General features: G+C 32.4%; 1 protein-coding gene across 1 annotated transcript; it reads left to right on the plus strand.

Annotated features, from left to right (window-relative positions):
* Positions 1-1,005: 1,005 nt before the first annotated feature.
* Positions 1,006-20,072, plus strand: LOC115875517 (protein escargot-like). The gene is made up of 7 exons (XM_030890990.1): positions 1,006-1,595; positions 11,525-11,690; positions 12,824-12,962; positions 13,030-13,178; positions 13,436-13,653; positions 17,086-17,295; positions 19,153-20,072. Exons 1-7 carry the CDS (start codon positions 1,520-1,522, stop codon positions 19,437-19,439), a joined length of 1,245 nt encoding a protein of 414 aa, XP_030746850.1. The 5' UTR covers positions 1,006-1,519; the 3' UTR covers positions 19,440-20,072.
* The last annotated feature ends 5,664 nt before the right edge of the window (positions 20,073-25,736 follow it).

Consider the following 25,736-nt stretch of genomic DNA (forward strand, 5'->3'; position numbering starts at 1 on the left):
GTGCAAACCATTGTCTTTTTCTTTGCCTAGTGAGATGGGCTACGTACCGTAATTCCACATTGTTGTTTGATATTTGTGTTTCTAATTCTGTCTCTTCTAGTCTTCCCCATTATAGTCCTTAGGTTCTTCATTTCAACGACTCTTACATGCTTTTGGTCTTGTTTGTTTCCTCTCGGATTTCTATGCCATATGTCATTATTGGTCTGATGTAGGTCTTATATAAATTTTAATTTTGCCGTCTGTTATTATGAAGGGGTTTGTCCACACTATTTGTCTCAGACATCCTGACATGACCGTTGCTCTGCTTATCTGACTTCTCAGATCTTTCTCTGGATCATGGTAGTGCGACATATCAATTCCTAAGTATCTGAACTGTGATACTTGCTCAATCATTTTGTTTTCTACTACCAGTTTGCCTCTTACCGGCTCTTTAGAGTTAAGCATTTATTTTTTTTTGTGGAGATAATCATATTTAATTCTCGGCTTACTCGAAGAAATTTATGAATCTGTCTCTGCATATCGTCCTCTGTCTCCGCGATAATGGCTGCATCATCAGCGTAACACACCATGCTAACTCTGTTGTGTCCCATTCAATAACCGATATTCATCGATGTCACCTTTTCTATGATGATGTCCATTAAAAGACTGAATAAGAAGGGACTAAGGCTGTCTCCTTGTCTAATCCCTCCTGGTGTTGGTATGTCTCGTGTTAGATTATTACCTGCTTTCACTTGAGTTGTGTTATCTATATTTAGCTTTCTAATAATTTTCACAATATTATCAGGCACTTTTTTCTCTTTCAATATGTTTAAGAAAAAGCAATAGAGTTTAATACACAGCCTATATCTGTTTCATCGACTTGACTAAAGCATTCGATAAAGTAGGTACGCCTATCTGACATTATAAACATATTAAAGATAAAAAAACTTATAGAAGATGTTGTTTATTAATATTGAAAAAAAATGTATAAAAATAAAAAAAGATTTAATTCATAATGTGCTTTATTCTGTCCCCAAAACAAAACTTCGTCACTCGCCAACACAGGAAACCGTACCATCGACCTCGTACTAAATCCCGTCCCGTCGTCGATTCGGGGGCCTCACGCCCCTTGTCCCTACCACCTGAGCGGCGTTTGGCACGTTCCAGACTCGCGTCAAATATAGCTCAGCAGCATCCCGACTTAAGACAGTTTGATAGCGACACTGCGCCAAGCAACAACACATGCACTCAGTACCCTTCGATTCCAGACATCACTCACTCATTCCTTTTCCACACAATTTATTTTTCCTTCAAAAACCACAATAATGACATTTTATCCCCAATTTAAGTGTGATTCGAGCGCATTGCCTTGGTAACGGAAAATTCAATTTAGAAAAAAACAATTGTTGCTCTTGTCAAAATAGTTGACACTTGTCAGGGTGGAAACAACCTGTATTAGTGGTGTTTAGTAATTCGATAAAGTATCGGATCATTTTGGGATTGGAAGAGGTTTTTGGATTGGAGTTTGGAAAATAGAGAGATGCCGCGCGCGTTCTTGCTGACTCACCGAAGGTACAACATGGGGGGAGCATCCGAAGATGGCAGAGATAAGAAAGGTAAAGATAAACTTGTTTTAGAAGATTTTGCTTATTTTTTACGAATGTTTTCTCAGATAATTGTTTAGAGTTTTGAGTTCTTTTACCAGAAGTTGTTTAAAACTGTTTTTTATGAGTAAAATTGCAAACATGTTAAATTACATTTCCTTCATTTTTATTGCAATAACTTCAATACTATTATCTTAAATACTATTAACAGGGTTATTATAAAATATATCTGCATTAATTTTCAAAAAGAAAGAGAATTAATAGACTTCTGGATTGTAAAATGCATTTTTAAATTTAGAAAAATTATCAATCAGTCTTTGTTTTATACCCTGTGTTGAAGAAAAATATTCTAATTTCTTATATTCCAGGTATACTATTTTTAACTTTCTATATGTAATATTCAAGTGACAAAGTATTTAACAACTCTTCTTTTCTGTCGATTTTTTTGATTATATAGTTTGATAACATATAGAGATAATATAACAGCTTTTGTATAAAATCACCTAACTGTAGTGAAGTCAACATTATTATATTTTTGTCAAGTCAGACCTTAAGGTTCCGTTAACGTTGAAAATATTTTTGAGTTTGATAACCTAAGGGATAATACAACTGCTTTTGTATAAAAATCACCTAGATGTGGTTAACTTAACATACATAACTGTTTTTTTTAATTATACAATGCAAATATGATGCACTAACTCATACATTTCTGACATTACATTGCACGCAATGTTTATCTATATTGTTGATTAAGTTGAACCTCTGAAGACTTTTTTACATGTACGTACTTCTGTTAATCTATTCTTAGGAAGTCTAGAACACACACTGAGTTGCCGTGACAATACAACACTATCATCAATCATTTCAACTACTTACCATCACTTTTTCTATACTGAAACCCTGATTAGATATATTTTGATGTTCTAAATATCATCTTTGGAGATTTATTTATAAGTTCAAAGCACCAAAACCCTTCCTAGAAGCTGAATTTCCTTTGTATTGAATATTTTCCATCAGATTCAAGGTTGTGAACTATTTTATTGGAATGGAATGAACTGAGAATATTGAGAATAATTAAAAAAATGTTACAATTTATTTATTTAAACTGTTACTGGTATTTTTTAAATGCTAAACTATATATTTTTTTAAATATAATATTATATTTAACAAAACAGTCGACGCCAATTACATTCAAGGTTGTGATCCATTTATTTTTTGAATGGGCTGAATATTGATCTGTAGATTTTTTAACAAATGTTAAAATTTATACTAAATTTTTAATGGTAAGTTTTCCGAACGACATTGATTTTTTTTAAGTTAATATTTCGAAAATTTTTAATGATTACTAAGCTGGCTGCTACTAAAGTCCAATGCAAGAATACCTGTCATACAGATAAATAATTGTACTTTCTTTCATTTTTTGGATGCTGTCTGTTTGCTAGACAGACTATAGTTGCTAAATAGTTGGTGCTAGTGGGCCATATAGTATTAACAAAACAGTAATACCTAATAACATAAACTTTTATATAGAAATTATAAATCAATATCTAATGGTTGACTTTTGATCCCACATAATTTAAAAAAGTGTTTTACGTTTAATAAATATAACGTATAATACAAATGCAACACTATTTGAAGCTCACTGTATAATTAAATATATATCATACGGGTTGGTACAAATAAATTTACTTTAGAAAAGAAGTTTAGTTGCTTGTTTTGAAATAGTGTTATATTCTTTGTTGTTTTTTACAAACAACATCTCCTTCTTATTAAGGTCAGTATTATGCTATCAAATTTCCTTGTCAAAGATCTTTTATAAAAGATGTTTGATGAGAAATTTGAAATTGTTAATAAACAATATTTTATAAAATCGCACATATTACGCTGTCAAATTCTTTGATAAAATAAAATCTTTGACAAAGAAATTTGATAGTGTAATACTGACCATGAATGCATGAACTATATGAAACAACCCGTTTTTTAAATGTTAATAATTTTCGATGTTGTATTTAGGCTAGAATTAATTAATTAGAATGTCAAATAAAGCAATATTAGAGACGCTCAATAAATAACAGCCATTAATGTCTACTAGCCTACTCTGTCTAAAAATCTTTGATATCACGAGGTTTACCGCCGTAGGGCAACAGTGACAACACCTACAATTATTCGTACTAGGTTGTTTTTCTGCTCTGGTAGTTATTTTGTCTTTTTGCTATCTACCACTAATATTAGTAACAGTAATAATACTGTGGTAATACTTCCATAAGCCCTTTTCGTTTTTAAGCTAAAAAATAAAAACATTATTTTTTCGCTGTCTTGTACCGCAATATCTCCCTAATGGTGGACTTCCGACTCAATTTTATATAACAAAGTACTGAAAGTACAGTTACTTTTATGAAAGACACACCTCTTAAGCTTCATTCAGAACCTCGCAATTAGTGGAATAACTTATTGGTTTCAATTACACTTTATACTTTCAACAAACTTCTATGCTAATTGAAACCACTAATTTATTCCACTAATTTCGAGATTCTGAATGAAGCTTTAAAGTTTTTGAACTAACTCATAATCACAAAGTTTAAAATTTGCGTAAAATCTTATGAATGAATAAACATTTTTAACACCGCCCTCTGGCCATAAAATAGCAAAACTAATGGCGTTATTTGCCTCTAAACCTATAAATAAAGCGTTCAGTCCAAAGGAAAAACTTCGCATCCACTCATACCCGACTAGAGTAAATAAATAATGAGTAAACGGTGTGGTGGGCTTGCCGAAAAAATCATCCTTTCCGCTGCATATTTCGTTTCTATTATTAAAGCGGTTATATTTATAAATTGGAAATAGCGACTGAAACTTGTTGGCATTTGGCACCGGATCAGACTTTTAACAAGTAGCCAAAACGTTGGCTAGGAAGTCTTGAATCACCGTCAATAATTTTGCGTCACAAAAATCTCTCTCGCTCCGTATGCCTCGCCTATTGTTTTTCTGGTTGTTGCTATTTGGCTATTTGGGTCAACTATTTCACTCTTGGCTATCGGACGAAAAATTCTTGCAAAAATTATGTCAAACCGCCTGCACCCATATAAAGAAAAAATCCTTCCAGAATCGCAAACGGTTTTTCGCACCAACCGCGGCACTGTCGATTCCATATTCTCCATCCGCCAACTACAGGAAAAAGTAAAAGAGCAGCAGTCTAAACTTTGTGTTGCATTCATCGATTTAACAAAAGCCTTCGACTCCGTGAACAGAGATGCGCTTTGGGCAATTATGAAAAAGTTCGGAGTACCCAACAAATTTCTTACAGTGTGTAAAAGCCTCCATAACAACAGCAAGTCAAGAATGTCACCATCATGGATCACTGAGCGATCCCTTCCTAACAAATACAGGAGTTAGGCAGGGATGTGCCTTAGCGCCTCTCCTATTCAACATATTCATGGCAGCGCTCTCCATTATAGTGAACAGCAAACTGCATTAGATACAGATACGAGGGAGGTCTGTTCAACATAAAAAGACTCAGGGCAAAAACAGGTAAAAAATTGATCACAGAACTTCAATATGATGACTACGCTCTACGTTACAACAATTACAAGAGAAGAACACATATACCTGGGCATACGAAGCTTTGGGTATTAAGCTCAACATCGACAAAAACAAAATCATCCCCCGGAAGATCACAACAACTTAATATGTGGCGGAATTCAATTACCTCGGCAGTTTGATTTCGGATAAGGCCAATATTAACTCTTAAATTCAGCACAGGATTAGCAGCGCCTCAAGAGCATTCTGAAAATTAAAAGACAGGGTTTTCTACAATCATGACTCGAGTATAAAAACGAAACTTGCAGTGTACCGAGCAATTATAATCCCCACCATCTTATATGGGAGCGAAACCTGGGTGCCGTACACATGAACGCGTTAAACAAGTTGCAATAGAGACATCTTAGACAACTCTTAAGAATCCGGGGGTTCCATCATGTCTCAACTGTGAGAGTATTGAAGTCATGGTTACAAAATCCCGCTTAAGATGGGTGAGTCACGTATGCAGAATGCAAGAAAACCGCATACCAAAATCTCTGCTTTACGGTGAGCTTGTAGACGGTAAGAGGAGGCCGAGTGGACAACTGAAAAGGTACAAGGACATTTTCCACGAAAACTTAAAGGGGATTCACATGCAGAATGATTGGGAAGAAGCAGCTCACAATAGAACTCAATGGAGAAGAATTGTAAACTCAGTTAACAGCGACAACCAAATAGTAAAGAGGCAACAAAGCAATGAGGTTTTTGTATGTCCGGAGTGCGGTAGGCAGATAACATCACGTATCGGGCCTTTCAGTCACAGAAAACCTCATGAAAGAAAACGTTTTGACGTGATCTTCTGATGCGTGTCGAATTCTTGTCAGCGAGTAATGGCAGTATAGTATAGTTTTTGGGTCAACAAAAATGATCTCTTTTTTCTGCTGTAAATCCACTAATGGATGCTCACAGTCACATTTGACCACTCTTCCTTATTCCGTATTGTATGGATTAGTTCTTAAATTGTCCTCATTCCTGTCCACTGTCTGATGTTGCAAAGCAATGACAACCTCTTCCTGCATGCATACTATGATAGTAAGACCCATGATTACCTAAGTAGCAGTTGCTTGGTACACAAAACCAGAGCAACGTACAACAAGGTAAAATCTACACAAAATACAGCAACTGGCACGCACCTGCATCACAGGTGCCATGAGAGGTTTAATGAATGGAATTTGAATACAAAATACTAATCCTATGACAGTAACTTTGGTTCTGTCAGTTCTGTTGGAGCACTATGTTAGAATGCACTGGGCTGTAGTACCACTTTCACTGCGCTAGTTTAGATGGTTTTGTTCTTTTCAGTCTTCTAACTAAGCCCTCACTATCCAGGAGCTGGTGGCTCTTTATGTCTTAAGGCATATTTCCTGATAACGTTGTCGACATCATCCACTTCTAAGTCCTTATGTAGATTGCCATTGTGAATATACCACGGTGCGTTAACAATACCTCGTAGTACCTTGTTTTGGAATCTTTGGATAATACTTCGGTTGCGTTGTTTGGTATATCCCCGAAGTTGAATACCATAAGTCCATATTGGCTTCAGGACTTGTTGATAAAACAAAAGCTTATTATATATTGACAGGGTTGAATAGTAACCAGTACATTTTCCTGTATTTTAATTTGAGTTCTTCACATTTTTTCTTTATATGAGATTTCCACCTTAGTTTGTGTCATGCCAAGATATTTAGCTGTATTTTCGTAAGGAACTACTTGTTGATTTATATATACTGGCTTGTACTCGATTCGTTTATTAGTGAAATCGATATGCACTGATTTTTTTTCATTCAATTTAAGGCGCCATTTTGCTGTCCAGCGTTGTATTTCGGCGACGGTATTCAGCTTCTGGACATGGCTAAAAATGTCATTTTTGCTTCGTTATTGAATACAGCAAAATCTTATTGGCTTATTTTTTGTAACTGTGTGTTTGAACGCAGTATTTCTTAATGTTAATTCTATTTTTTAGTACATCCCTAAAGCTAAAAAAAAGTATATATCATTGAGTCCAATGAATCCCGATTTAGCTAATTTTTGCGAAAGATCCTGAAATTTATTCATGTCGAAATCTTGGAAGTAGCCGATAATGTTTGTTTTCTTTAGAGCGCTAAGTGAATACTTGCGGTTTTATATTTACTATTTTTAGTTTTTCTAAAATCGATAGATCGGTAGTCATAGTGGAAATGTTGCTCTTGCGTTATTCCAGGAAAATGAAAACAACTACGGTAAATTTATTAGAAATAAAAATTCTCGTAAAAAGCCAAAAATGCTACTAATCAAGAACGCAAAACGCAACTATTTTTAGTTTTTATAAAACAGTTTTCAGGTCGGAACTGAAAAACAATCAGTGGTACTGCTGTGTTTTTAGAACTATGAAATTAACTGGACCAAATATTAAGGATTTTTTCCACTCTTTGTAGCAATATATGATTAAAAGTAATATGATTGTATTGTGTGTAACTGGATTAGACAAGTTATTTAATTTACGTGCCACATTTCATCCCATTCGATTTAAAAATTTTTGATCGTACCGTTTACTTAAATCTACGACTAGGTCGATTAGTCGTTATCAAGTAAAAAATACGCTAATATTAAGCTAAAAAGACACTGATGAATAATTTTAGAATCATTGTTTTATAACGAGATCTATCGATTAAAAATTATCAATATGGTGGCACTTCCGGAAATACCGGAAGTTGACAGCAACTTTCTTATTTTAAATGGATAACAAAACAAACCAAACCCCCATTTGTTATTACATACTTGAATTCTTTATAAAATTTTATGAATTTTGATATTAACACTCTATACCGAGATCTAGGCAGAATTCTCAACTTACTAAACTTAAAATTTTCAATTGGAATGTCAAGTCAATATTGCTGTATGGTGCAGAGACCTGGAAAATTACATCGCCATTAATTAACAAACTCCAAGTTTTCATAAACCGCTGTTTGCAAAAAATTGTAGGAAAATTCTGACCAAATACTATGAGAAATGAGGAATTATGGAGCTTGAACAACCAGAGGCTGGTGTATAACGAGATCAAACTTAGGAAATGGAGGTGGGAGCTGCAACAACATCGCTGGCAGACCTATTGAATGTAATCCACAAGGCAGTAGAAGAACTGGTCGTCCAAGACATACATGGCAAAGGACAATTTAGACGATCTCCTTTTAAATGAAAAAAAAGCAGTAAACTGATCATGGCGAGATGTCAAATCAATTGTCAACAACCGAACCCGCTAGAGAGCGTATATTGAAGCCCTATGTTCCACGTAGGAGTAAAGGGCAAAATGAATGAATAAATGATGAATGAGAAAATATAATAGCCATAGAAACGTGATGGTCATATTTCTATGATTGTGTATCTCAGAACACACTAATACTCTAAAAGTATATACCTTCAAAAAAGAAGCTTTGTGAATTTTTTGTCTGTTATTCTGACGATTGACGTCATTTTATAGGTGACGTAAAGAACAATACCCAACACTTATTTTGCATAGCTTTATTAACAGAATATAAAATTTCTTCGCTTTCCATTTTCTTATATTTAATTAAATTTTAAAGATTCGTAAACATCCAATTTACTGAAATTAGGACATCCGGTATACTTACTCAATATCATTTTTTCCAAAAACAAAATCCTAGGAACTCCATATCCTGGAACGCAACTTAAGTGGTCGTATATAAAACTGGAAATCGCAACACCGCAATCTTATACTTGCTGGCCCCGTGCCAAAATCCACACACCAGATCGCTATCGAGGATATGTAGAGACGCAATACGGGCGTCATAATTTTTTTATATCGGAACCAGTGCGCCACAACTTGCCAAAATAATCCTTCTTGTGTGAAAATAGTCTATATATAATAAATTAAAAGTAAAAATCAGTCGGTGTCAACGTTAACTCTCTCAAATCGACATCTTTGTTCATTTCCAATTATGGTGTAGCCTCCCTCACATATTTAGATACTCTCTTTGTAGTCGGGCCCATTGTTGTCTATTGTTGGTTATGCGGGTCCAAGTAATCCCTAATATCATGGTCCCATTTCAGGTTCGGTCTTCTTCTAGGTCTTTTAATTATTCGTCGGTAACATGCTGTAATTTTTGTGGTCCATCTGTTGTCCGTTCTTCTTGCTACTTGAGGGATTTGATTCTGTGGATGACATCTATTACCTGGGTTTTTTGTCGTATACACTCTATTTTTTACGGTCTATCTTGGATATTCCCAGCATATTTCGTTCCATTGAGCGTTGTGCGACCTGCAGTTTCCTTATATGTCCATTTTAAGTATCCAGGTATCGCATGGCTGGTAGTACACATTGGTCGACTGTTTTCTTCTTTAGATAAAGTGGCATTCTAGATTTCAATATTGTCGCGACCTAGCTGGGTGTTGTTTGCTAGGACCGCTTATACCAGGTTCTCTCTTTCAATCAAAACAACCATTAGAAAAGAACACATTTATCAAACAAAAGTTTACAGTGTGTATAAAAATATCAGGACGATTCCAGGAAATGCCAAGACTGTCGGAAATGCCAAGGTATGTCAAAGGAGTACTACTTCTTCAACGTCTTCGCTGTCTTCTACCGATTAACTAGCTACTGATTAACTGACTGTCAACTGTGACTGACCATTGGAGTAACTAACTGATCTGGTTGAAATTAACCGCCTGACTTCCCTTGACTGTCTTCAGCAAACCCGTTTTTATTTGTCCGCTCGTCCCAATCATCGGCGGGTGCGTCATAAACAGTTTTCTTCGTATATTCACCGATATTTAGTACGAGCTTGCCTTAAAACATCACGCTAAATCGACCTGACTTTAATTGTTTTAATTAATAATGTTAACTAAAAGAACATGTCTCTCCAAAAAAATCCTTTATGGGTTTTTCACCACTGCACTGCAAGAAAAATCTACAAAATAAAATAGTTATTTTTTGTAAACACTTCTGGCGTTAAACCTAAACGGACGCTGCTTGTCAGAAGTTATGTTGAATAAAATAATGAATACAGAACAACAAACAAAAAATGTAATATACCAAATACCCTGTGAATGCGATAAATTTTACATTGGTGAAACATCTAGACTCTTAAATGTTAGAATTAAAGAACATAAAGATTATTTAAGAAAGGGAGATTTTCACAAATTTTATAAATAAAATACAGTGTGTTGCACACAAGAAACTTTATTTTATATAAGGACGCATATATGAAATACCTATGAAACATTGGAAACCGACGTTATGCCACGATCCACGATGGATTTGGAGTTCACAGTTCACAGCACAGCTTTTTAAGTTTTTAATGCCACTTTTTCACAATTATTACCGGTTGGAGTAAATAAAACTTGATTTAAACTCACAAGATAGCAATAATTACTTTGAAAATGGACGCTATAAACACTTTTCGGAATTTCTTTAATGAGAGCGGTTTAGATTTTGAAAGATTATTATGATTTTTAAAGATTCTGACTTTGACAAGAGAAAATTATTTCTGTTTTTGTTTGCCGTTGTTCTTAGCGACCGCTATAGCAGCGCCAGATCGCATATAACGGTCGCGACCCAAAATAATTTCGCGACCTAAAATTTTTACGGGCTTTCCAATCTAATGCGTCAACGGTTTCTTGTAGACGTATCTGTTTTAAAAAGTAAAGTGTTCTCGAATAGTTCAATTTAAATATTTTAAACAGTTTTTTCTTTATTCTTTATATTTTTTTGCTTCCGACGACGGAAAGAGAAAATTTTCCGAAACGTTAAGCATTTTTTTCTTTGTTTTTAGGCAAATTTTTATTACTGTAAATATAACTTCTGACAAGCAGCGTCCGTTTAGGTTTAACGCAGAAGTGTTTACAAAAAATAACTATTTTATTTTGTAGATTTTTCTTGCAGTGCAGTGGCGAAAAACCCATAAAGGATTTTTTTGGAGAGATGAATCCGCCACATAGGTATAGACATTTTTTAAGAACATGTCTATGTCGACGTATACGTGACCGATTCCCTTGGGTCTACATCAAATTGGTTTACTAGAATTATATTTTACATGATTTTTCCCAATTTGATATAAACCCAAGTTGGCCTATATTTAAGTCTTGACAATATGATTGTAAGTTTCTTCCATAAGTACACCATGCTAACTAAATTCTTCATTTTATTTAAATAAATTATCATTTTAGAGTAAAAAACAGAGTTGAAGATGGCTGAAATAATCATAATATTGCATTATCACGAGAATTCTTTGCCTGCGCAAAATTTCATAAGAAAATGTTTAGCAACAGTAGTTGAAAAACGGTTTGAACATTTTGAAACAATTGATTTGAACAATTGATATACATTTATCATTGCCAGTTAAATAAAAAGAGCGTTTATTCCTTGACAGGACTTAGTCCAGAACATTCCGTCTGCACGGCAGAACCCACCATGGACATCAATATGTCGGACAGCAGTTCTGATCTTCCCGATGAGCTGTACAACTTGACCAAGCTGGCCGAAGTGGCTGTAGCTACCGGACAAATTTTAGAGAAGAGGAACCAACAACTCATGAGGTAAGTCAATATATCAATCAATAATACCTTCAGAAAAAATTGACGTTTTTATTGATACAATATGAGAACTTTAAATAAATAAAATAAAAAATAATATTGTAATTTTGGAATGGATATTAAATGGAAAATCCATTAAGGTAAAAATATATACAGTATTGCATTTAAAAATATACAAATTTAGTTTGAAAATATGTTAAAATTACACTGTATGTTGGTATATGCTTGGTGCATTCTCCGCCGGTGCTGCCACCATCAAAGAATATCGTATCTTCAGAAAGTCTAACTTGTATTAGAATTTATTATTCCAACTTAAAAAACTTTTTAGATGAGTTGAACTACGGTACCGAGCGTAGTTTTACGCACCGGTTTTGCTAGCGGGGTCATAATTGGGACTATTTCGGCTATAACAGCGCTTTCAGATGGAGCGGAGCGTCCGCGACGGACCGTCCGTCGTGTTTCTTCAAGATAGCCGTCGGACGAACTCCGTCGGAAAATACTTAAATATTATTTTAATGCGATCAACATGAGCTGTAACGTTGGCGACGTGAAATACATAGCGAACATTTCTGATTTCTGCCGTATACAGCGCTGCGGTCGGAATTTTTTTGAAATCAACTGAAATGCACTAAGCCTATAAGTATTTTTAAAACTTGTTTGCATAATTAAAAAAACAGAGTAAAAATCTTAAACCAGAAACCAGATATTGCGTTTTTTCCGAAAGTTGGTGGCAAGTCTCGAAATTTACATGACTGAATCAAGAAACATGCTTTTTTAAAATACTGTTTGCTAACATTAAATTAGTCATCTTATAAAAAAAACAGTACAAAATAGATTGAAATTATGCCAAAATTTTAATGAAAAAAAGAAAAGATTTAAAAAATAAAAAAAGCATTTTCAATTCAATGAACTATAAAAAAATGCATTACTCATGCATCTTTGTATATTAGTAATGCGTGGGTGGCTGTAATTTATTTGATTTTCAAAATGCTCATAACTAAATGATGCTAAAATGGTTAAGAAATGCTCACAACAACTACCAGTACTGCTGTAGTTCTTGTAATACTTCTGTTTATTTCTATTAAGATGCTATTTTAAAATTATGTTAGAGATTTATAAAGGATTCTTCTTTTCAGTATGGGAAGCACTGACGAATACTCCAATCATTCAAGGCTCTCGGATATGGACGAGATAGACAGGGAAAAGCATCTCATCACCTACACTCACAAGCTGTTTGACAAAAGTTCTCGGACACCCAGACATCACTTATTAAAGGTAAAACAAATCTCTCATTCTAAATTACCTATCTTAAAAAATATCATTTTTCGTTTGTTCTCTCTAGACTGAACAAATCAACCAAACCCTCTTCAACCTTTCCAAAGCCCAACCGGTGGCTCTTCCTCATAGCAGTACCAGTGAAATATCTAATCTAAGCAGTACCTCTTCATCGTCAGAGTGTAACGAACATGAGTGCCAGGAATGTGGTAAAAGGTGAATATATACATAACCAAAAGTTTCTTCATGTCTTAAAGGCTCTTGATTCTTCAATTCATTTACATAAATCGTTTTTTATATTCATCTTAAAATCGAAAATGTATAACCGTATAAAATGAATAATGCCTATTTAAAAAAGCAAAAGAAAAGAGTTCTGAGTTAAAAATGTTAGCACATGTATATTTAAAAGAATAAATTTCGTCAACAATTCGGAATAAGTACCTTAATTATTATAATTAAAAAAATACTTTCAGATATAGTACATCTAGTAATTTGGCACGTCACAAGCAAACCCACCGCAGTCCTGCAGACAAGAAAGCCCGAAGATGTCCGCACTGTGACAAACTCTATGTCAGTATGCCTGCATTCTCTATGCACGTCCGCACTCACAACCAGGGATGCAAATGTCAGTACTGTGGCAAGTGCTTTTCGAGGCCTTGGTTACTTCAAGGACATATCCGCACTCACACAGGTAAATTTAAGACTACATTCAGAAATTACAACATGAATTTAAATAATTGTTGAATGTAATACTTACTCTTTTATTTCAAATGGAACATCCAGTATATTATTCCGATTTTCAATGGAGAATTCATGTCTCTGTTTGAGCATTTGATTTCATCTAGCTAATTTTCGCCATATAATTATACGTTTACATATCGAGTTTTAATTCTGTAATAATTAAAATATGTTTCAAACGTGTACCTCTTCATTGCCGTTGAATATTTTACTTTACCCAAGTAGCATTTTCACGACTTGCGACCACATGTTTACTAAACACAACGTTGGATTAGTTACAAGAAATAGTTAGCTCCCTACCTTGGGTATTAAAATAAATTTAAACGTTTTTATAACGTTGTGCCGACGTTGGACTAGTACTACAGCAAAGTAGAAGCTTCTGCGACGTCAAATAAACGTTGTCTTGTAACCTTTTTTGCTTAAGTGATCTTTAGGTGATTCGGACAACGTAGTTACAACGTTGGACAATATAGAGTTTTCCGACGTCAGTTTCAGGACCTATTCCAACGTTATGCAAACGTCATCTGTTTTACTAATTCCAACGTTGTTTAGATTTCCTTATTCTTACGTTGGTAGGACGTCGAGTCACTACCTTTTGCAACTGTATTGAAACATAACCTTAAATCTTAAATTTTCACTTCATTGTTCTGTTCAGTCAGACAGTTCAGTGCTGCTTTTGTTTTTATAAAAAAAAAACTTAATTAAAATTGGACATAAGCAATAAGAAAGGTACATATAAAACTAAATTTAAATATACATCGACATATATTACCGATAGTTTATCCACTTCCTCGTTTATTTAGATTATAGAGGGCGGCACAAGCTAGACTCTAGGATGACTAAATTAGGCAATCTTGCCACTAGTATACTACCTGTTAAGGCCGAACAGCGACTTTATTAGTCCAGTATGCGACTATTCGAACTACTCCATCTTAATCTCCAAAAAAACAAAGTGAAAGCCGCCATGTTGTTAAATAAGAAAATGTTTCGTTCCTAAAATAGCAATTCCTGCTTTTTGGATACATTAACTTGAAATATTTGACCCTAAAAAACACGCGGAAACAATTTTTTCGACTGCGAATAAATTATTCTCATTTTACTAAAAAAAAAATTCAAGAAAATTTTTAAAACTTCTTTAATTTTAAGGCCCATTAGTATTTTTCAAAGTAGAAACAATACATTTATCAATAAAGTTGTTTGCGTTTAACTTTTTTGCCTTGGGTAACGAGTTACAGAGTCGGTTAAAGTGTTTCAATAATTATAACCTTCAAACATCCTCCACACTTAAATACTTTTGTTTTGTTTTCCTTCACTGCCATCTGACATATGTCTCTAACTAAATCATAAAAATAATATTTTTACTATAATTATTCCAATTTAGGATAAAACGCGACTTAGACGCCATATTAGTTTTGTATTTCTGTGAATTAGGATTTTAAACAACGTTGAAGTTTGTACCAAATTAGGCTTCTAGCCAACGTCGGTATCCAACGTCGTTTCGACCCAAAAATTATTCTCCAAACTAGTGCAGACTAGGGTTGGCACGAGGTTGTGCCGACGTTGCGCCCGGACGTTTGGTCGCGTGACACAGCGTTGTCCCGACGCCCAAATGCTGTTTGGGTGCGTTCTTTAATTTTTGTTAAATTAACGTTAGCCATATTACAGCCACCTAGATTTTATCACATAATAAAGATATATTTACTAACAATAAATCATCAAAAAATAAAAATATCTAAGAAAATCTTTGTTTGATTGGTAGGCAACCTATTATAGACATTATTTTAAAGAGATATTAATTCTACATTGAATATCGGAATAATACAGTGGGTGTTTCATAGAAAATAAAAGAATATCTTGCTTTTAAAAGTGACCAATGTTCAATATTAATTTTGTCACACACTGTATAATTTTTCGATTCAAAATTTAATTTAATTTATAGTCCTGTAAGGGTAAATTCCACGTTAGGTAGCTTTTATTGAAATTTAAAATGTGTTCTTCATTTTTAGAACTCACCTTTATTTTTTTCCTAGAATCCTAAAACCAGTTAATACATACAGGGTGTTTCAAAACAAATGCGAAAAACTTTAGGGGGTGATTCCTTGTTCAAAATAAAGGGTAGTTTGCTTTATAAACGTTGGGTCAAAAGTCAACCATTAGGGAGATATCGCGGTACAAAGATGGCGGAAAAATAATGTTTTTATTTTTTATCTTGAAAACGAAAAGAGATGACTAATGAAATTTTATGGAAGCATTACTGTTATGAAAACACACTTTCAGGTAATCTTTTTACTTTTTAAAAAATGAGTGGAAGGGATTGAAATAAACTACCTCTATCATTCTTGTTAACGAAATTTAAAGAAAATCTTATCAAACACATGCAAATGCTTTAATTTGATAGTTTAGTTTGTTTAGAAACTTTTTTACCTCTTGTGTTTTTTTTGATAAAACTCACCGATTGGAAATTAAAATAAAATGTAAAGCATTACATGTCAGAAAAAAACATTTTTAGATTAAGAATCTAGTGATAATAACGATAATAATAATCATCTAGATAATAACGTATTGCAGTAGAGTAATGTCAAATAAAATAATATTAGGGACATCCTAAAAGTAACAGCGGCCGACTAGATTTTTTCCTAAAAAAATTACAGCAGCCCACTAGATTCTTTTATCAGAAAATGTTTTTGTCCTGACATGTAATACTTTACATTTTATTTTTAATTTCAAATCGGTGAGTTTTATAAAAAAAAATACAAGAGATAAAAAAGTTTCTAAACAAACTAAACTATCCAAATTATTTTTTTGCATGTGTTTGATAAGATTTTTCTTTAAATTTCGTTAACAAGAATGATAGGGGTAGTTTATTTCAACCCCTTCCACTCATTTTAAAAAAGTGAAAAAATTACCAGAAAGTGTGTTTTCATAACAGTAATGCTTCTATAAAATTTTATTAGTCTATCTCTTTTCGTTTTCAAGATAAAAAATAAAAATATTATTTTTCCGTCATCTTTGTACCGCAATATCTCCCTAATGGTTGACTTTTGACCCAACGTTTATGAAGCAAACTACCCTTTATTTTGAACAAGGAATCACCCCCTGAAGCTTTTCGCATTTGTTTTGAAACACTCTGTATATAGGGTGTTCCGTTACCAAAAAATAGAACTTTAATGTGTAACTTATTTTTGGGGACATACTTTAGAACTCTAGAATTATACATACATATTTAAAAAATGCTCTAAATTAACCTTCATATACAATCCCAAAATTTTATTTTTTTCTACAAACTGTCGTTCTCCTTGGATTCTCCGCTTCGTATGAAAGATATCTACTAAAATATGTTATGTGTTAGTGTTGAAACTAATTTAAATTTTCTTGGTGTGAATAGGTGAAAAGCCATTTCAATGCACAATCTGCGCGAAAGCCTTCGCAGACAAATCCAATCTCCGTGCTCACATCCAGACGCACTCCAACACCAAGCCTCACGTTTGTGGCCGTTGCGGCAAAGCCTTTGCCTTGAAATCGTACCTGTACAAGCACGAGGAGTCATCTTGTATGAGAATGAACCGAAATTCTCGAGATTCTTCTCCAGATAAAGGTTAGTACATAAAATCAATTCCATATCATTTCAAATTGTCAATTTTTGAACCGCTCAATACGTAGTTCTCTATTTGTTTCATAGACGTATTTTTAAATTAAAGGCATTACATATTTTTTAACAATATTAATTAATTTAATTTGTTTATGATCATTTTTTGTCAAACTACGAAAACTAATTCAAATGTTAATTCAATTTTTGGATACATCACTCTGTAGTTTTGAATTCTAAAAACAGAATATAATAATTCGGAATAACCTAACAAAACCTAAGTAAAAATATCAAAACGAAATCATTAAAAAATCATCCAATACTTTAATTCAATACTCATATTTCAATTTAAATTTCATATTTCATAATTCGTAATGATATGAACCACGTTTTATTACTAAAAAAAGTAAAGATAACAACAGACATCAGTGTTATTTTGCTAACAGACACTGTATGTTAGGACTCCGATATAGTCTGTACAACAATAGAATTCGGACAGTTACAGTTATGTTTTGTCATTTTAATTCAAAGATATTTTTTTTCAGTCAATTTTTGAAATTAAACATTATTGTATTTTATAAAATGCTTTTACTTGTCCAGAGCAGTCACTACCTTATAATAATTTTTATTCTTGATATAAATCAGCACAAAAATTAACACAGTTTGACTGATAATAAATATGATGATATAGTATTTTACTTTTAATAATAATTATTAAATTTGTCTGCAATACATCAAAATTTGAAATTTTCTGTAGGAAGTATTTTTTTGACAAAAGGAAATAAACTGTCTGATGGTTTGACACTTAATGCCAAAAAAAGCTAGATAAAATCAAGAAATATTTACGCTTTAAATTTAAATCGTAAATAACTTAAAAACGATTTATTTTAGGTATAGGAACTATACTAATGTAACTATATGTATAATCAAAAACTAAGGAATTAAAAAACCTTTTCACTAGTGAAATAAAAAAAGTGGGTTTCCGTTTGAAAAATAGTTATTTTTCTACAAACGTCAGTAAAAATGTAATTTTTAACGCATGCTGTCAGTGCCTAAAATGTGACATTATGTCACTGATGGTAAAAGTCATTTACTTTTAGCACCGGTGCTAAAGGGTTTGATTCTTGGATTTGATTTACTTTTAGCAGTGAAGCGATAACAATTACCCTAGCAACCATAAACTTGTGCCAGTGCTACAAGTAAATGACTTTTACTATAAGTGACATAATCAGACATAATTTCATATTTTAGTCACTGACAGCATGATTACATATTTACTGACGTTTGTACAAAAAATGATTTATGGTAATTTTTTAATCTCTCGATTCCATGACAGCAAAAGTCAATATTATATGACAATCAAACAATTTAATTTTTGAAATAGTCTTTTAGAAATTGAATGTCTTCTCTTTATGTCACAGTGGCTGTGGTAATCACTAAATTTGACGTTTAGGCTATACACATTTTTTTGACAGGCAGTTTTTTTCCTCCGAACATTTTAAATTTTTTTTCTCAAAAACGGTTAATGTTAGGTATAAAGTGTTTGATATCAAAATTCATAAAATTTTACAGATAATTTAAATATATAATAAAATATTGGGGTACCCATTTAAAATAAGAAAGTTGCTGTCAACTTCCAGTATTTCCGGAAGTGTCGCCATATTGAAAATATTTATAATCGATAGATCTCATTGTGAAACAATTATGTGCAAAAAATCTCCGATGTAGATCTTGTAGTTCTCTAGAAACTTCCAATGCACGCTCAGCCTGGGACACCCTGTATACTCATGTGATTTATATCAGATGAGTTTATGTTAAATACTACTTTATTTGATCGTTATGTAATTACACAAAATTTTCTTACAGAAAAGTCAATAGCTTCACCAACCCCAGTCATAGTCTCGGCCAACCATCTGACGGATTCCGTAATCCGATCAGCAGATGCAATAAGGACACCCATGCTGTACAGATCCACCGTCATCTCACCAAATCCAGAAAGAATCCTGTACAGTACCATAAAACATCCCTCGGTCATCCTGAACGCCTCCGTGTTTGACCACATGCTGGCCCAAGACCAGCCGGTCGATTTTTCGAGGAGTTCCTCGGAGAAGAAGAACAGCACGCCGTTCAGCATCATGGCCATCAAAGTTTAAAGTAATTCTGCGCAATCTAGATATATTATAGTGATAAATTACTCTTAATTCCTCCCAGGGACCATTCTTTCTCATCTAGTTATTTAGAATCTCAATAAAAAAGTATTTACTTCGTAGACTGTGAATTCTTCTTCGTGCCAAGTATATTGTAGCGTGTCGTTGTGTATATAGGGCTTGAGTTTATTTTTTGGTTTACCCGTGTTTGAGGGATTTTTGAGTTTATGATAGAATTTTTGGCAGAACAGAAAATCGAAAAAGAGGCTAAAACGACGGCAGAATAGGCATAGAAATATCATTTCTAATCGAGTTTTACTATCCCTATCAAAGAAGTTATTAAAAGTTCATTATTAGCGGCTGTTCTTTAATTATTTGAAAACTTTGTTGAATATGATATTTTTGACAGATCTCTATACAGGGTCCGGCAATAGTGCGTCAGGCATCTGTAGCTCCTATAACAACAAAATTAGGAATTTTGTTTAGGTGCAGACCTAAAGTATGTGTTAGGATGTATTTCAAGAAGATATTTTAACTGCTACAGGGTGGCTTAAGAAAGTGTGAGAGGATCGGGATGATTTTTCTTAAATAGAACACCCTGTATATTATTGCATTGTTGGCTTCCTTTTTGATCGCCTTTACATAATCCTAAGATATTATTAAATATGTTTTCATAGTTTCAAAAATATTAATAAATAAATTAAAAAAAAATCAGCCTTTAAAAAAAATTAAAAATACAAGAAATGTCTTGAAATCAAAACTATATTAAGTAATAGCAAAACAATTTCCCAGGCATTTGATCAACTTTGAGTGACAAGCGATAGCAACAGCGCTGTCAGATTATGATCAATTTATAAGATGAATCTTAATGTAAAATTGGGAAACAATCAAGGGTAATAAAGGACCTTTATTGTCACGTTCTCGTTCAAAATAGTTTATCAGGAAAGCTACAAGCTCTTTGCTTCGGCATATTTTCAACACACAATTTCAAGAAATTAAATACAAAAACTCGAAAATTTAGTGCTTAAAAGAACTGTTTGTGCTTAAAAGTACAATTTACAAAAAACACTACGAAAATAACGACAAAAACAACTATTAATCCCAAAGATTCAACAACAACTTAATATTATACCAAATAATGACTGACATGATAATTGTCAAATAATAAACGACAACGATGCTGATCGCGGCGCAATGTGACCAACATGGCAATAATAAAAATCGCTTTCAACTAATTTTTGCAGCTTTAATCTAAATAAAATATATATGTTACAATCATTTGCTCTATAAAGTAAAATAAAGATCTCGGTATTTATTTTTCTCTGAAAACAGAAAAAAATATTTCTTTTGTAGATTTTCTCAAGTAACTCAAGATCTGTTACAGATATTGAAAAACGGCGTGCGGCTGTAAATTCAACGTAAAATGAACTGATTAACTATCAGTAAGAATATTTTAGTTGCAATCTGAGATATTTCGGTTTTTGACAAAATCGACAGGGGGGTGCCGAGGAATTTTTCCAAAAAATTTTGAAAAATCGTTTTTGCTTATTTCGTAGTATGTTGTAGACCTGAAAATGCACTTTACAAAACCGTTTCGTTTTTGAGATTTGCGCTTTTTGTTCCAGATATATTCGTTGTTAAATGTTTCGGAAAATAGAAAAAAACTATTTCTTTTGTAGATTTTCACAAATAACTCAAGATCTGTTACAATTATTGAAAAACTGTGTGCGGCTGTCAATTCTACGTAAAATGAACTATCACCAAGCATATTTTAGTTGCAATCTGAGACATTTCGGTTTTTGACAAAATCGACAGAGAGCTCGGTATCTTAAATTATACAACAAATTTAAACATTTTTGTCAAATTTTTATTTAGTCAGGTTTATGGGCTTTAATGTCAATTTCGATATGATTGATGACATGCATCGGAAAATGTTTTGCGATTACCGTACTTACTTTTCAACAAATATCGTAATCTCTCACTATACAGGGTGTTCAAAAATCTGTGCCAAACTTTCTAAAATATGAAAAAGTTTTTCTTCGTTTTTTTTTTTTAAATGGAACAGTATATTATATCCTCTATAGTATATTATATCCTTCATTTTCATTTATTATTTCTCGAAGATCCTTATCAATATTATTCTTTTTATAGTTACTGTCTTTAATAACTTTTATAGTTATACTGTCTTTAATAACTGTTCCTGTTGGAATTCTTCGTTTTACATTTCTAGTCTTTAATAACTGACTGTTCTAGCGTATTTGGAAAATATACAGAAAACAAATCCTTTAAAAGACTATTTCCTCCATAACAGCCCTACACTATTAAAAAAAATCAATTAATTCGTAGAATTAATAATAATAAAGAAATTCGTAGAAGCTATTGAAAATGAACAATTTTAAGGATTTCTTTAAAAAGTTTCAAATACATTTTTCTATAAAATAAAATGGGGAAAACTTAATTTTTTTTTAAATTTACATGGGATTTCCTATGTCCAGGTCGGCGATGCAATAGACTGTACAAAGAAAAAAACCAACCCAATTTTCTTCATTGCCCTAGACAACTATCACCATAAACAAGGGTAGTTCCGAAAATATAATCAGCCCTCATTTCACAACGACACCGTAGTTTATAATATTTATTTTACCAAAGTGTAGTATTACTTATTACGTAGAAAAATATGAGTGAAATATGCCGAATGATGTTAACTTTATTGTTAAAAAACACCAAATTTAAGTGCCTTACATAGAAAGTGTTTCTGAAAGACTTAAATAAAGTGCCTAATATATTTTTAACTCCACCCTGTAGATATACAGGGTGAGTCCTCCTCGGCAGCTAAGTACTTAAAAATACTATTAAATAGTCGCTTGTATATATGCTTTGTGAGATCGGTCGTACTTATTATTACAACTAATTTATTTATTTAGAATTATTTAATTTTAATAAAAAACGTTTTGGCTATGGTATCAGGAAGTACTATTAGCCGATATAGCAGAGGTTTTAGTTTCTAATGTTGTTTTTCTTTGATTTATTTTTTTAATTTGATTTTGTTGTGTAAGGTCTTATGAACATATTTAAGTATAGATATGCCATAATCAATAAAAGTTAAGACACTGATCAACACAAAAAAATTGACACCTTAAAATTTTCATTTATTTTAAATATTAATATAGCTTGTTCTAGTGGACAGATTTTGATATTTTTTTAAGGAATTTAGACTAAATTATTTGACTTTTTAGCCTCTTTTCTTAGCCTCTTAGTTATTTTGGTGAAAGTTTCAATCACTTTCTGGAATCGTTTTTCAAAGTAAGAAGGTTAAAAATAACCGTATTATTAAGTAATTATTTTTTGTTGGAGAATGTAGAAAAATAACATTTTGTTTTCCCTTGTATAATTGAGAGCTGGGGACTCAAGTCAAATAATGGCTAAAACAGTCAAATAATTTTGCTACAAATTGTTTAAAAAATCGAAAGACTAAAACAAAACCAATTGAAAGTGTCCGATTTTCGTGTCGGTCAGTGTATTAGTTTCAAAATAATATTGATTTGATAATATAATGAGATTCTGTATATAACAGTACAAAATTAAAGTAAAAACATGAAGCAGTTAAATAAAAACAATTACTGCCATTTCTTTAATACTACAAACATTAAATTTTCACTTATAATATCACAAGAGCTTAAATTATTTTCGGAAATTTTTTTGAGGGCACGAATATTTTGAAAATTATCCCGAGTCGAAGACGAGGGATAATTTTCCTAAAATATTCGTGCCCGAAAGAAAATTTCCAGGAATAATTTAAGCTTGCGTGGTATTCGGTAAGAAAATTTCACACCTAAATTTGAAAAAAAAAATATTAATCCAACATGACATTTTAAAATAATTTCAATTTGTTAAGTTCAACCTTTTCAACTGTCAAAAAATTTCCACTAAAGTTTCGTGGCGCCTCGAAAAAATTTCCGGAAATTTTTTCAGTTGCCATGGTAACTAGTCAACATTAAAGCATGTTATTGGTTGAAAAGTAGAGGTGTGAAATTTTCACAAAAACTGGTTCACATTTAATTTTTTTTTCAAGCGTCACAGAAGTATTAATTTTTGCGACGTGATTGGCAATATGAAAAAATCATTTTAACGCCTAGGCATTAAAGCCTGCATAAAAGTATAGCGCTTTCACGCCTAAGCACAAAAGTATATACAACAATATATTATTAAACTGACAAAAAGTGTCAAATTCAAGGAGTGTAACCATAGTTTCTCTATATACAGGGTGTCCCAGAAATAAGTGCAAGTATTTTAAGGAGTGGTAGATCTCGATAAAAGAAACATATTTTCTCTTTACCGTTTTTCAAATATGTCCAAAATAACGGAGTTATTTTACTTTGAAAATTTCCAAAAAAAAATGATTTTTTGCTAAAATTTTGAGAACCACTCAATATTTTCTAGATTTTCTTTCTTGTAAATTTAATCTACTATCTATGTTGCCATATTATCAAGAAATTATTTTTTTTTAATATAATAATAATAATAGCTCCCGTATATAGCGTTTAACACCTTGTGAGTAGCAAGGTACAGCTTGCCATACTAGAGCCGTTCGGTATACAAGGGAGGTAATGTGGCTAGCACTACGCTTCAACCGCCTATTATTACCTCAGGGTTGTGAATCCCAAGTACTCATTTAAGGCTGAGTCGACCTAGGTACCCAAACTATTTTTATTTTAATAAAAATAGTCGGCTGATGAAATGCCGGGTGTAGGATTCGAACCTACTACCTTGAGATTGGTAGACGAGAGCCTGTACCTCTACGCCACCGGGCACCTATTTTTTTTAATAAAAACAAAAAAAATTCCAAAAATTTTTTGATAAAATTACGAATTTTCAAAAAAAAATTTTTCGTGAAAAAACCTCATAGGCGTGTTTCTGGGGTTGAACTATACTACCAGTTAAAATACTTGCACTTATTTCTGGGACACCTTGTATAAATTACTTACAAGGTATTACCACAGATTTTTAAATCTTTTCATATTATTTGCAACGTTTTTTTGTTGTTTAAAAAATTATTTGTGACATTTAAAAAAATTGGATATACTATTTAGAGTAAAAATTACTTTTTGTGCCTTGCCTGTAATGTCAAACGTACAGCCTCGCGTGTTTTTTTACTCCTTATAAAACAATATACTATTATACAGGACTCACTTTTAAAGATCCCTCAAAGTTTTGAATAAGTGGGAGTTTTTTTTATTCGAAAAACGTTATAAAATTCACTGATTTAGACGTATATATATATGTAGACCAAACTTTTCGTAATTTAATATTAAAACACAAAACGGTACTTAAATATGTTTAATATAGACCTTCTGTGACTTATCTTGAGTGACAACTAGTCCAAACCACCACCAAAACGAAACCTTAAACAGTTCACAGCGTTTTGGTGGTGCCAAAGTAACGGGAATAGTCAATAATTTTTAAGTTTTTTTATTTTAGTTTGTACAGTAATTTATTTAGTTCCTTTTATCCTTCGTTTATATCATTTATTGTTTATTTCGAAAAAATTATCGGCTAATGATATAAACAGTCCTAGTCATTAATTTTAATGTTAGCATTAGTACGTTATTATACAGGGTGCAAAGAGAATAATTATGCCTACCCTGTATATAATTATGGCTGGAATGTGCAATTTTAGATAGGTTAAAAATACAGGGTCACAAAAATAGGCCTTTGTATTATTATTTGTATGTGTTATTGTAGATAATTTTAGTCATTCCCTTAGATGTTTGAATGTTTCTTTTAAAATGATTACACCTATATTTCTTTAATCTGATATACAAGGTGTTCGAAAAAAGTCAGGTCAAATTACAGGGGGTAATTGATATGAAAAAATAAAGTTTCTATAAAAGTGGATCTGGAAATGCATTAGTTTAAAAGATACAGGATGTGCAATTTAAAAAAAAAAATGGAATTATCTTAAATATACCATTATTTTTTTTTGGAATTTGCTGTATGTAGCACTGACTGTCATTAGTAAAATTCGCATTTGTTATAGTGTACTTTAATACTTTACAGTTGCAATTTAAAATGTATTGCAATTTCAAATGGACCTACAATGAGTTGGTTTTTTTTTCTTCTCGAAAACAGTTCTGGAGAAGCATATGGTACAAGAGAAAAAAATATATTTTTTTTCAAATGTCACAAAAGTATTAGTTTTTGCGACGTGATTGAGAATATAAAAAAAAGTATTTTAACGCCTAGGCATAAAAGTAAAACACTTTTACGCCTAAGCATAAAAATACGAAAATATATTATGAAACC

Source organism: Sitophilus oryzae, unplaced genomic scaffold (genome assembly GCF_002938485.1).
Source record: "Sitophilus oryzae breed Bouriz unplaced genomic scaffold, Soryzae_2.0 scaffold_1389_pilon_pilon, whole genome shotgun sequence".
NCBI classification, from domain to species: Eukaryota; Metazoa; Arthropoda; class Insecta; order Coleoptera; family Curculionidae; genus Sitophilus; species Sitophilus oryzae.

Bases quoted from the DNA above. Each gene is read 5' to 3' on its own strand.
- LOC115875517 (XM_030890990.1), top strand. From the start codon at position 1,520: ATGCCGCGCGCGTTCTTGCTGACTCACCGAAGGTACAACATGGGGGGA. The intron at 11,691-12,823 runs GTAAGTCAATAT...TCTTCTTTTCAG, and splicing joins AGGAACCAACAACTCATGAG to TATGGGAAGCACTGACGAAT. The intron at 12,963-13,029 runs GTAAAACAAATC...TGTTCTCTCTAG, and splicing joins CCAGACATCACTTATTAAAG to ACTGAACAAATCAACCAAAC.